The 13,439-nt window shown below is 40.3% G+C and overlaps 1 protein-coding gene and 1 pseudogene across 1 annotated transcript; both read left to right on the top strand.

Annotated features, from left to right (window-relative positions):
- The first annotated feature begins 34 nt into the window (after positions 1 to 34).
- Positions 35 to 8,220, top strand: LOC139661785 (cytochrome P450 2J6-like). Its single transcript, XM_071540352.1, has 9 exons — positions 35 to 241; positions 517 to 679; positions 4,747 to 4,896; positions 4,976 to 5,136; positions 5,334 to 5,510; positions 5,945 to 6,086; positions 7,256 to 7,443; positions 7,562 to 7,703; positions 8,039 to 8,220. The coding sequence occupies exons 1-9, from the start codon at positions 35 to 37 to the stop codon at positions 8,218 to 8,220; spliced, it is 1,512 nt and encodes a 503-aa protein (XP_071396453.1).
- Positions 8,221 to 9,783: 1,563 nt separating this feature from the next.
- Positions 9,784 to 13,286, top strand: LOC139661781 (cytochrome P450 2J2-like; annotated as a pseudogene).
- The last annotated feature ends 153 nt before the right edge of the window (positions 13,287 to 13,439 follow it).

Genomic DNA, 13,439 nt, shown 5'->3' with positions numbered 1-13,439 from the left:
TTTCATCCAAAGGGCTGAAGCCCTTGTTTGCAAAATGGATTCAGTCTCTTCTGTATTTGGATCCTCTGTTCGTTGGGTGGATGCTCGGAGTCTGCTCCTCTTCACTGTGGTCTTCTTCCTCATAGCAGATTATATCAAGAACTGCCGGCCAAGCAGCTTCCCTCCTGGACCCTGGGCATTACCTTTTGTGGGGAACATATTTACTGTGGACTTTAACAGGGCCCACGAGGATCTGACTCAGGTATTAACAGAGGTTACATGTCAAATGTTAAAATTGTGTCAACACTGCGAATTGATAGAGTACATCTTTTTGTCATTAAACTATCTGATTCTTATTACACGTGTTAACCAAGATCTTCAGCAGCATGTTTTTTTCCGTCTCTTGATACGGTTTTTCCTGGCTGTATCCCATCTCGGCCTGAAACTACCTTTACTATCAAACTTGTTTCCTCTCCAGTCACATGTGTGTGGGGGGGGGGGGCTATGCCATTTCTCCTCTCTCAAACCTCTTTACAGTTAGCAGAGAGATATGGAGACGTGTACAGCCTGAGAATGGGTCAGATGTGGATGGTGGTGGTGAATGGGTTCCCGATCCTGAAAGAGGCTCTGGTGGCCCAGGGAGACAGCCTGGCAGACCGCCCAATACTTCCTCTCCAGGAGGAGATATCACTCAGTCGAGGTGAGAGGACTTATCATGTACATAGAGGCTAATCCATAGTCAGAACACTGGCAGCAGCATTCTGAATGAGCTGTATCCACCCCAGAGGTTTTTTTGGGGGGGAGACCAGACAAATGACCATTGCAGTAGTCTAACCTACTGGTACTGAAAGCTTGTCATAGGCGGAAATTACGGGGGGGGACAGGGGGGTCCGGACCCCCCCTTCCTGGGAAAAACAGAGTTGTCCCCCTCAATATATCATTGTAAACATAACTATATAATTTTAAATAATGTAATAATATGCATTGAAAGCACTTGTGCTAATTATAGACGCAAAACAATGCATTTTTAAGTTTCAAAAGATTGCGTCCCCCCCTCATATGCCTCACAGTGGTTTGGTCCACTACCCGAACCCCCACACACATTAGCCCTCGGTACGACTATCTGTGGAGCAATCTCTGGAAGTGTGTCAGTGGTGGCTGACCTCCAGTAAGTAGCTACTTTGCAAAGGTTAACTTAAAACAAAGGATGTGTCAGACATTTTTCTTTACTTCTACCACTCAATAGAATAAAACACATTTACAATTGTAACCAGACTACATTTTGTTCGCTCCATTACCTCGTGGTTGAATCTTGTGCGACAACGTATTGGTACGGGGCAGCCGCGTCTCCTAATGCATGTATGTCTATGGAGGCAGGAGGCACAATTAAAATCGTCATAACTCACTGAATTTTCGACCGATTTTCAAGTGGTTTGGTTTGTTACAAATGCCAGACGTGTATTTATGATACAGGATACTTGGTTAAACTAAAATGCGGGTTTTCATACCAAAATACTTTATCTTTTGTAGATGGTAACAGTAATATTTCTATAATAGGCTATAATATTTAAGATTAACTTACCTTACGTAATTAGGTTCTAAGGATATTCTTTTTTTCTTACTGCATGTAAAATTGCTGCCACTACGTAATCAGGAATCGCTCTTGAGAATTTTTTCTGTTTATTGTCCCCCCCCCCCCCAACAGTGAAATGAAATATCCGCCCTTGAAGCTTGTATCAGCTTTTCTAAGTCAGGTTTTGACATAAGACCCCTTACTTTCGCTATATTTTTAAGATGATAAAAAGCTGATCTTGTAATGTTATTGATATGGTTGTTAAAACTGACATCGGAATCCACAATAACACCAAGATTCCGCTTGGTCTTTACTCTTAAGAGTCAAGGAACCAAGGTGAGCCCTAATTTAACTTTAACTAAATTAACTGTTCCTTAGTACCACAGATAAATAGCCTACCTCAGTTTTGTCCTTATTTAGTTGAAGAAAGTTTTGGCACATCCAGTCATTAAGTTCCCTCATTGCCCTAAATCAGTGAATATACAGGACCAAAGTCACTAGGAAAAAGAGATATATATAGCTGAGTATCATCTGCATAATTGTGGTAATGAATGTTGTTTTTCAGTATGACATGACCACTGAATTTGAATGGATAGAATGGCCACTGTTTCCACTATGGTATTTTGGCTAGTACACGAAAAAATGCCGCCTATAGTTAGTTTCTATGGTGACAACGGAAGTTTGGCCATTAAGGCCATAAAGTGTGTCACACTGGCTGCCACACAGCGTGAGTGGGTAAGCTTTGTATTGTTACAAGACTAACGTTAAATGAATAAGATGTGATGACTTACCAACAGTAATATAGCTAGGGTTGGGTACTGAAACCCGGTACCACTATGGCACCGGTTTGTACGACCGGTACCTACCGGACCGAATTGCAACGCAGATTTCGGTGCCATGCCTGAGCTGCCAATTGAAATATCCGCCCTCTGGTGCTCCGAAACCTGCCACTTTCCTCTCCCGTGCAACTTGCCTTCCAACTTTTGGTCGAAAGTCAGAACATCAGCGCCGCTCGTCAATGTCACATTTTGATTGCTTAGCCAATCAGATAAAAGAAGAGGCGGGTCATAAAAGTTTTCACTACTGATAACGTCCGGTACATACAAACTGTCAGTTATTTGTTAATATGTAACATGTGAAAAGTACAAGAAAAGTAATTAAAGACAAATGTGTTTGGCTCATATAAAACTTTAAATAACTAGAACGTCACAATAAATAGAAAATGTTGATGTTGATGTCAGGAGAGGAGTCATATTCTGCCAGAGAAGCAGACATGGTTATATTTCTGCAAAAGAACTATTTAAGAAGAAGAGTAGAAGAATTTGTAAAAGAGTCGAAGTCCAGAAATTTGCACTTGGTATTTCTTTTGCTGTTATTTATTAGTATTGTAACTGTTATTTACTGTTAAATTATGGTAGTTGACTTGGTTGGTTTAATTAATTATATATTGTTATATTTCTTTGCCGTTGCAATAAAAAAATGTTCTTTAAGCCTTTATACTCTGCAATAGAAATGGTCCACCAGAGCCTACACTGGTATTTTTGCTTACTGTGATGTCATTTTCTGGAGTATCTTCAAATGTTTCATATCCTTAAAATCTGCACAATCCAAGCTAAAAGGCTATGTAAATCAATAAACCATAATTACTGGAAAAAATATTGATATTGTGTCATAAAAAAAAACGGACAAAATTGGACATGTTTTTTGACCAAAATTTGCCAAATACACACACTAAACCTAACCTGACTTACCAGATGGTTTGTTACACAGAACCATCTGGGAAGTCGTCCTTGGAAACTGTTTGGAAAAGGGCAGGCTCTTTCAAAAAATACTTGGCAGGTGATTGGATGAACCATCCGTCTATCACCGTCTATCACGGGCTAACTTCAACCAATCAGATCGACGAACCATATAAACAAACTCTTGCCGAAGCCGGTCGGGAGAAGAGCGGAAACATCTTTTCCATCGAGAAAAGCCTCCAGTGCCGTTCTTTGCTCTTCTTTCGATGAAGAAATACTCTCCAGTTCAGAAATAACTGATGTTATAGCAGCATCTACGCTAGCCTCTTTAGGAGCCGCCATTGTTGTGAACGAACAGTCGTTTCTCGCTGTCGCCACACCTAAGCCACGCCCCCAGCTGGACATGACTTAGGGGAGGTTGAATAAAAGAGGGACGAGGATTGAGCCCTGTGGAACTCCAGATCCTACTGACCCTTTCAGAAACAAAGTCACCAATAGAGACAAAGACAGGTTTTGAACCACGTCAAGACCGGGCCAGAGAGTCCAACCCAATTTTCTAGTGTATCTAATAGTATTGCATGACAAACAGTGTCAAATATAGCACTAAGATCCAAAAGTACAAGGATAGAAAGTTTACAATGATAATACAAGGATAGAAAGAAGGTTAAAAACTTTCCCTCGCTAAAGTAAATTTTACTGACTTGGCACTAGGAAATGTGGAGAAGGGGAGAGTCGACAAAAGACAGGTGAGGCTGTGAGGAACAAACAAACCTTTCTCCAGCCTTTGGGAAATCTGTATTTGTGTGTTGTGGGCACACATCTTTGTCTTCCAATATTAATTTGAGCCTGATGTTTAAAATATATCTGTTATCTTTACGATAAGTGGACATTTGTTTTCAAATCATTTTCAGTAGCACCTTAAACCTTAATGATGAATGCACACATCAATTTAATAAGGGACATTAATCATACTATAAAGCAAGGAATCTCTGTCTGTATGTGTGTCCTTTGCATATCTCGGGAACCGTTCGTCCGATCTACTTCACACTTGGCGGGTGTATTGCTGGGGACCCAAGGACGCGCAGTGTTGGATTGGACATACAACACGTTCAATATTAATAAACTTTGAATAAACAAGCGAACAGTGCTCTGTGCAGCAGTGGGGCTCAAAGCGAACGGGCACTGCACTAGTAAGGGATAATGGCTTGATTCACCTCATCCCTTATATTTTGTACATTTAGGACATAATAACAACAGATATGGATAGATATAATAATCTAGCAAGAGATTGGAATTGTCCAATGACCTTAAATCCTATTAGGAAGTTTCTCTTGAAATAAAAAATACTAAAACAAAATAAAAGATAAATAAAATTTAAAAAAGCATGATTTATTTTCAGGTTCTTGTTCTACTGTTGATGACAATTTTTTTCAGCCTCTGGAAATTTCTCCTCAGGTGTAATTATCACTAATGGCCATATGTGGAAGCAGCAGAGGCGTTTTGCACTTTCTACCCTCAAATATTTCGGAGTTGGCAAGAAATCCCTGGAACCTGCCATCTTGGATGAATTCACACATTGTGCTAAAAACATTGCTGACCATAAAGGTAAATAGTGAATGCATAGTGAGATAATCTGAATTAATAGATACACAATTTACATATAATTGTCTGTTTAACTGTCCAGGTAAGCCCTTTAATCCACACTTAATCATCAACAATGCTGTCTCAAACATTATCTGCTCCCTGATATTTGGTCATCGCTTTGAGTGCGGGGATGAGCGGTTCATGAAACTAATGAGGAAGTTTGACACGGCTCTCCAGATTGAAGCCTCCATTTGGCCACAGGTATGTATTATACCTTATACCCAGCTCAAGACAATGTTACTTCATATTATGGAAAACGTGCATGATGCATGAGAGCTGATTTGTAAATGGATACATTAGCATTGCACTGACATTGAAGTAGGCTGTCGCAAATTACAGTAGTTAGAACCGCTTGCAGAAATCTCTCATCATTACGTTGTTATCACTCAATTCTGCAGCTCTACAACTCATTCCCTCTGCTGATGAGATGTTTGCCGGGGCCACACCAGACAGTCCAGCACATCTGGAATGAGGTGAAGGACTTGATAAGAGCAGAGCTTAAAGAGCACAAAGACAACTGGGACCCCACAGAGCCGAGAGACTACATCGACTGCTACCTGACGGAGATTCAGACGGTGACTAGCAATAGAAAACTTCACTGAACGTAAAATTAAACTTTATATACAGCATGAGTAAAAAAAATAATTTGCTTGTGATGCATTGCTTATGATGATATGATATCATGTTTTGATTTTGGCATCATTCCCAGTAGGTGGTAGTGAAATTTCAAAGCTCAAATGTGCAATTTTGCACTCTTGTAAGTGCTTAACACAACCAGCATATGCCCCTTTAACTTCTAGTAGAACTTCCAAGCAAAATATTAAAAGGTTTAAAAAGCTTTCCAGTACGGATTAAAACCCTGCCTTGAAAGTAAATTCACAATTACCAACAACGAGCTATCATGACCTTGTATTCGGAATATCAACGACATTTAATTGTTCTGATTGGGGTTTTTTTTTTTTACAGTCTGTTACAGTATTGAATGTTCAGTATTTGGATGTATTCTCAGAGTAACGGAGATGCTGACACTACATTTGATGAGGATAACCTGGTGATTTGTGCCTTGGATCTGTTTGTGGCCGGCTCTGAGACCACATCCACCACCCTGCGTTGGGCCTTCCTCTACATGGCAAAGTACCCCGAGATTCAGGGTGGGATCAATGAACAAGCCAATGAAGCTCTTTGGTCTGATGTGCACAGGAGTTGATGCCCTGAAACACTCCAGCATTGTTTTCAGTTTCCATTTTCTCCTTCCTGCTCCAGACAATCTATGCAAGCACTGTCACCCTAGAATAATCTCTTCTCTACAGTTCTTTTTTGTTTTAAGGAACAATCAGTAATATGAAGTCTTTAGCATCTAACGAAAGCCATACGAACTACATCAGCAAACTTGTGCGCTCCTCCACAAGTCTCAGCCAAAGCCACCAGCCGCCCCTCCCATCCCCCTGAGCTACGGTTCCGTGAAATTGACATAAACGGACACCACCTAGCCAATGTAGCTATGTCGTGCTATAAGCTAATCCAGAGGTCTAGCAGCTCAAGCTGTAGCTAACACTAACCAAATTTACCCAATATCCTTTAGCCGCTTTAGCAACAGGTTGTGAGCATATTGCTTGAGGGATATTTATTGATGCACAGCGAAGCTATGGCGAGCTAATTTGTGCTATGTTGCATCAACAAGAAACGTTAGCTAGCTAGTTTGTGTGGCTAACGTTAGCTACATCATAGGTGGCTTACGTTACCTGTCAAACGGCCAACTCGACATCGGTCTTGGAAGTCCACCTTTGAAATGCTGCAGCAATATCCGCTTTTGGAGCAGGCTTTGTCATTGGCCATTTTGGGTTCACACTGAGGCTTTTTAGGCTTTGTTGCAGAGGTATCTTGCAAAGCTGGCCGTTTGGCCCATGGTTCGACAGCTGTATGTTCTTCCATGGTTGTCAATTAAACTGAAAGAAGTTCCATATGCAAGGGGGTAGTTCAGGGGGCGGAGCTTGGCTGTATATTGAAGTGCCAACCTGAGAGACCGGACTGCTTGTTTAGAAAGCTTGAAATCTCAGCAGCCATTGAGGTAACAGTTGAGTGACTGGCTTTTTTGATCAACAATACTTGCGAACCCCCGCTGATATGTTATGGTTATGTAAGAGCCAATAAAATATTACTGGCTTGTTGCACACAAAATATTAGTAGCCTACTTTAATTGTTTTACTAGGCTATTGGGAATAGGTCGAAAAGTAAACTTAGATAGATCATGAAATTCTTTAGCCTAGCTAGCCTCTTGATGAAATAAGCCCTTCTTATCTGTTCCTCTCCTGCTCCATAGAAAAGGTCCAGGATGAGATAGACAGAGTGATTGGACAGTCCAGACTGCCATGCATGGCAGATCGTACCAACCTGCCCTATAGTGACGCTGTCCTCCATGAGGTCCAGAGGATGGGCAACGTTGTTCCTCTCAGCCTGCCTCATGTCACCAGCAGGGACATCCAGCTGGGAGGATACACAGTCCCAAAGGTAATTTCTCAAACAATGTGCTGTATTTAGCACTGTAAAAGATATAATGATTTTAAGGAGTTTTATGTCACATACCATATTGCTTTTTAATGAGTTTTGATTGCAATCGAATCCTCAGGGTGTTACAATAATTCCCAATTTGACCTCGGTGCTGTTCGACAAGAGCGAGTGGGAGACGCCCTTCACCTTTAACCCAGGACACTTTCTAAATGAGGAGGGCCAGTTTGTGAAGCCAGCCGCATTCCTCCCTTTCTCTGCTGGTAAGAAGCAACACAATGATTCACTCATTCATTCACCTGCTTATTCAGGATCACAGGGGACTGGAGCCAATCATTGCTGATTTGAAATATCAACACATTCAGTATGTTGTATTATATTATGGAAAGCTGTTCATGTTACTTTTATTGCCATAAATCCAGGCTGGAGACAATTTGCAGAGCTTTAAATTATGGTTAAAATAATCATAACGCCCTTATGAGAATTACGGTTCTCATGGTTGTCAATGATCAGTGTGATTACTTGCCAGAAATCACCCATTGTCAAATAAACATTCAGTTTGTTTCTTTCATAAGTTGAGGGTGTTTCTCTGTCCCAGGTAGACGAGTGTGTCTCGGGGAGAACCTGGCCAAGATGAAGCTTTTCCTCTTCTTCACCTCCATCATGCAGCGGTTCACCTTCTCCATGCCTGCTGGTGTGAAGCCTTCACTTGACTACCGCTTTGGGCTCACTCTGGCACCGGCTCACTATGAAATCTGTGCTATCCTGCGTCAAGAGTAATTCTGTCCAATGGAAAACCCCTTCAAAAACCAACAACCATCTTTTTTTGTTGTAGTCAGCACGTATGATTGAGCCCTTTTATTAGAGGTCAGATGTCAGCCAGTCATGTGATCAACTGCTGATTTGATGGAGTCTCTTTTATAACCACAGCTACATAAAACAGGCTATTATATCTGCAATGAAATGTGCTTTGAACATTATTAATTTTATTGCTCAATAATGATTTTTGTAAATTCATTCTTAATTTAAAGGTAGTACTATCCCAGAGTTTCCCTGCTGTTTAATAGGTGTGGTGGGTCACCCTGCCGTAAGGAGCTGCTAACCCTGAAAGATTTTTATTAGTATCAGTTTCAGTGGAGAGTTTTAGTGTCCCATGATGGATTAAATGCTGTTTCAGAAGCTTTACTTCCCTGACAGAATACACTTCTGGGGAAAACACTGAACACTGAACAATCTTTTGGCATGGCAAATATAAAGACATACTATAAAGACATAAAATATCAGCTATCGCAAGTATCAATTAAAAAATAACGGTATCGGCCTTCAAAAGCCCATATCGGTCGAACCCCAATTTGTGGCTCTTTTGAATTTCACTATACTTTCACTATACTTCACCTTTCACTATGCTTCACTGCTACTAGGTACTACTAACAGGCACTTTGTATTATTCTGTGTTATACATGTTTCAAAGATTTCTGCTGTCTCCTTTCATAAAAATGTGATACATATGATATATTTTTTTAAATGTTTCTGATGATGTTTTTCATGCCATGTCTTTTGTTTTACTGTTTTGGATTTCTATAAAACAAAACGCCCAGGAGGCATATGCATGAGAAAATGTTTCACAGTAGTCCTACCCATCTTCAAGTATAATATGCCTAATAATGCTTACAATTAAAAATGTAAATGTAATGCTGTGTATTCATTAGCTTTATACATTAGAATAAGATTAGTAAACATTCACGGGTCATGATATTAGTGTCAATATTTACACATGGGGAGTGACATTTACACTAGGCCTATATAGTTGGAACACAGTGTGTATTGCAGCCTATAGTACCAGGAAATATACAGTATCACTAAGCAATTTGCCTCAGGCCAACACAGCATTCAAAAATTAACACAGTTTTGAAGCAGATTTTAGGGAAATTTTATTTTATACCAGAGGAAATAGGCTATGATTTTTACTCCACTGACACCTGCAGGTGTCAAGAGAGATGTTTTGGATTAAATGATCATTTCATAAAAAGAAAAATAAATAAATAAAAGAAAACATGCTTCAAGCACCGATAACGTTAGCTTTATTTATGGAAGTTGCATTGAGGATAGAAGGCTTTATAGAGATCCAGAAATATTAAGGATTCATATCAGCCTAGACAAGTTTTTCCTTTCGTTTCTTTAAAGTCAACTCCAACTAATTGTCACTGCTAAAACAACACTTATTACCACTGGAAAATTTGCTTTGTGGCTGTTGGAAAAAAACATTCAAAAGTGATTTATGGAAATTGTACAGGAACTTTCTGCCACTTTTCAACCACACACTCACAACTCAAGGCGAAAGTCATGCATACCCTTTTTGCCTCTAATGTATTCTTCTCCTGGCAGTTAACAGAGAAGTACGGAGACGTGTACAGCCTGAGAATGGGATGTGGATGGTGGTGCTGAATGGCCTCGGCATCCTGAAAGAGGCTCTGCTGACCCAGGGAGACGGAGACAGCCTGGCAGACTGCCCAATACTTCCCCTCCAGGATGATCTGGCCACTCTTTTGGACAATTGTGGTTCAGCGACGATGCACAATTTCTACTTTGGGTAGAAGGAATAGTGTCATTTTAGGTGGAAGTGCCATAGTTCAGTTGAATGCAGCTAAAGTAGTACTCAAATGCTTTTTTATTTTCAATCTTTTGTGCATGTTCAAAAATTGTCATCCCAAAAAAAACCAACCAAATATCCTAAATACTAAATACTAATAATGTTAAGACATAAAGATATTCAAAAGGTAATGTTACTCGAACAAGCTACTCAAGGTATACTAATAGAGTAGTTGTAATTAGTTACTTTCCAGCTCTGACTACAGACAGACGGAGATGTTGAGCTCTTTTATATCAACACCTGTTCTCCTCAGTCTCTTCTTAATCTAGATTTCATCCATGGTCATTTTTCTCATCAGGTATCTACTAATGGATATATGTGGAAACAGCAAAGGCGCTTTGCCCTCTTCACACTCAAATACTTTGGAGTTGGCAAGCAATCCCTGGAATCTGCCATAGTGGATGAATTTATGTATTTGTCCAAAGAAATTGCTGACCATAAAGGTAAAGATCAGATGCAAAAATCACCAACTTTTACAGAGTCGCAGTGATCTGACGTCATGCATCTCACCCATCTTGTCTACACACAATTTAATTTGATAATTGTGCGTTTGACTGTGCAGGCAAACCCTTTGATCCACACTTAATCATCAACAATGCTGTCTCCAACATCATCTGCACCCTGGTGTTTGGTCATCGGTTTGAGTACGGGAATGAGAGGTTCATGAAACTGATGAGGAAGCTTGACACTGCTTTCCAGATTGAAGGCTCCATTTGGGCACAGGTGTTGTATTTCAAAGTTATTCATGAAACTTTAATGCTGTATACCACTCTAGCTCAATGTTTCCCACATCATGGAAACAGTTTATCATTCATGCATGTGTGCAATTTGTATGTACTTTACTGTATAAGATTACCTAAATAATATTGATTAATCCTTTTATGTCATAGGCTACCACCATTAAATATTGTTTTACAGAGGTGTGACCAAGTCAACTTAGTCCCAAGTTAGTCTCAAGTTCTAAGGCACAAGTCTCAAGTCAAGTCCCAAATCTAAATGTAGAATATCAAGTCAAGTCAAAAAAACAAATCAAAAGTCCAGTATCAATTTATTTTTAAATGTAATGTCGTTTTATTAGTATAAAGACTTGGCAAGAGCATCATGACTTTGATTTCTGTAATCAGTTTCAGCTTCAATAAATTCAGTCATTCCAAACAAATTCAGAAAACAGAATTTAAATTCTAAATCTTTCCAAGTCATCAAAGTACAAGTCAAAGTCAAGTCCCAAGTCACCAGAACCCAAGTCAAGTCTCAAGTCTTCTCTTCATGCATCAAGTCAAGTCTCAAGCAATTAAAATTATGACTAGAGTCTGACTCGAGTCCAAGTCATGTGACTCGACTCCCCACCTCTGTTGTTTTACAATTACACTGTCTCTTGCCCACAGTCTTGTTTACTGTCCTCTCCTCTGTGCAGCTGTACAACTCCTTTCCGGTGCTGATGAGGCGTTTGCCGGGTCCGCACCACACCATCCGTCACGTTTACGCTGACATCATGGACTTGATGAGAATAGAGATCGATAAGCATAAGAAAGACCGGGACCCGTCTGAGCCCAGAGACTACATCGACTGCCACCTGAATGAGATTCACAAGGTAGGCTGCTCACTTCCTCAAGGCGTGAGAGAAAGTGCAGGCATGCAGTTTGCAAAAAATCAAATTCTTTAATAGCTATAGATTGTTTGAAGTTTAAAGTTCAAAAGTACAGTTCAGCTGTGTTTTAGCATCATTAATTCCTAATATTTTACCCGGTGCCCCTAAAAGAAAGAAAGATTCAGACTAAAAGGTCTATGACATTGGCTTGACAGTAGATTGACCTATTGACAACAATTATTGATTTACAGTGATAGTGTAGTGTTTCCCCTGTGAGCTTGGCTTTGTTTTGGTTCCTTATCTGTTCCTGTTTTGGTGTCAGTTTTTTTTTATTATTTTATTTATTTAACCTTTATTTAACCAGGAAAGTCCCATTGAGATTAAGAATCTCTTTTTCAAGGGAGACATGGCCAAGACAGGCAGCAGCATAAATAAAAACACATAATTACAGACAGAAAACACAAAAGGAGACAAATTATGGCTTGCAGTGCTAAAAAAATGTTGTGCTCTGGATACTTTACCATAATAAACATATTAATACTGAACATTAGAGCTGTACCTTTTTATGTTTTAGCAGAAAATTCAGCTAAATTATGCATTTTTTTTTCAATTTCCCATTTTCTGTAGCAGTGGTGTAATTTTCACCACTGCTGAACGAATAAAGAGGAAACACTGGAATGACTGTAAGTACTTTTTACGTTTTGGGGATTTTCACCCTCAGAGCAAGGGTGACGCTGAGGCGGAGGCGACTTTTTTATGAGGATAACCTGGTGACTTGTGCCTTGGATCTGTTTGCGGCCGGCTCTGAGACCACATCCACCACCCTGCGCTGGGCCTTCCTCTACATGGTAAAGTACCCCGAGATTCAGGGTAGGAACGTCCATGTTACTGTCCGTTCCACTGTTTGTCCCGCCACCTGTTGCACGCTTGGCAAGGTTTCTTCCATTTTTTCCTAATGGTTTCCTAAAGGTTTTCTTGGGAGTTTTTCCTCATATGCTTTGAGGGTCTAAGCCTGGTGGTGCCGGGTAGATACTAGACAGTAGCTATGTAGAATAGGTAGGCTGCTAAAAATTGCTATTGTGTGCCTTGTGCTTTGTTCCGCCTCCTTGTGTTTGTGTACATCATTCTGTTCTGTGATTGATTGTTGATCAGTTAGATCTACAGTAGTTAGGCTCTTTCTCTGTAAAATGATTGGAGGGTCCAGACAGCCTTCCATGGCGGACCGTACCAACCTGCCCTATACTGACGCTGTCGTCCATGAGGTCCAGAGGATGGGCAACATAGTTCCTCTCAGCCTGCCTCATGTCACCAGCAGGGACGTCCAGCTGGGAGGATACACAGTCCCAAAGGTAGTTTCTTAATGTACTGTATTTAGGACGGTAAAATATGTGACGTATGTATAAGGGATTTTTCCACCATATACTGTGTTGCTCTTTAATAAGTTGTTATTGCAATCCAAGCCTCAGGGAGTTACAATAATTCCCAATTTGACCTCGGTGCTGTTCGACAAGAGCGAGTGGGAGACGCCCTTCACCTTTAACCCAGGACACTTTCTAAATGAGGAGGGCAAGATTGTGAAGCCAGCCGCATTCATCCCTTTCTCTGCTGGTAAGGAGCAACACAAGATATTAGTAATGTGAAAGATGAGTTCATACAGTACAGGAGATATAGCATGAGATGTAGTTTGTACAGAAGACAAATTACCTTACGTAAAACCATTGCATTAATAGCTCAGTTCATATGTTGAAGACTTTGTATTTG

The sequence above is a fragment of the Centroberyx affinis genome, unplaced genomic scaffold (genome assembly GCF_046629955.1).
Source record: "Centroberyx affinis isolate AG114_WGS23_722 - 3 ecotype Tasmania unplaced genomic scaffold, CSIRO-AGI_Caff_v1 ptg003619l_1, whole genome shotgun sequence".
Taxonomy (NCBI): domain Eukaryota; kingdom Metazoa; phylum Chordata; class Actinopteri; order Beryciformes; family Berycidae; genus Centroberyx; species Centroberyx affinis.
Note: the sequence above shows the minus strand (reverse complement) of the source record. Positions and strands in the feature narration are given on the sequence as shown.

Bases quoted from the DNA above. Each gene is read 5' to 3' on its own strand.
- LOC139661785 (XM_071540352.1), top strand. From the start codon at position 35: ATGGATTCAGTCTCTTCTGTATTTGGATCCTCTGTTCGTTGGGTGGAT. The intron at 680-4,746 runs GTGAGAGGACTT...ATTTCTCCTCAG, and splicing joins GGAGATATCACTCAGTCGAG to GTGTAATTATCACTAATGGC. The intron at 6,087-7,255 runs GTGGGATCAATG...CCTGCTCCATAG, and splicing joins AAAGTACCCCGAGATTCAGG to AAAAGGTCCAGGATGAGATA.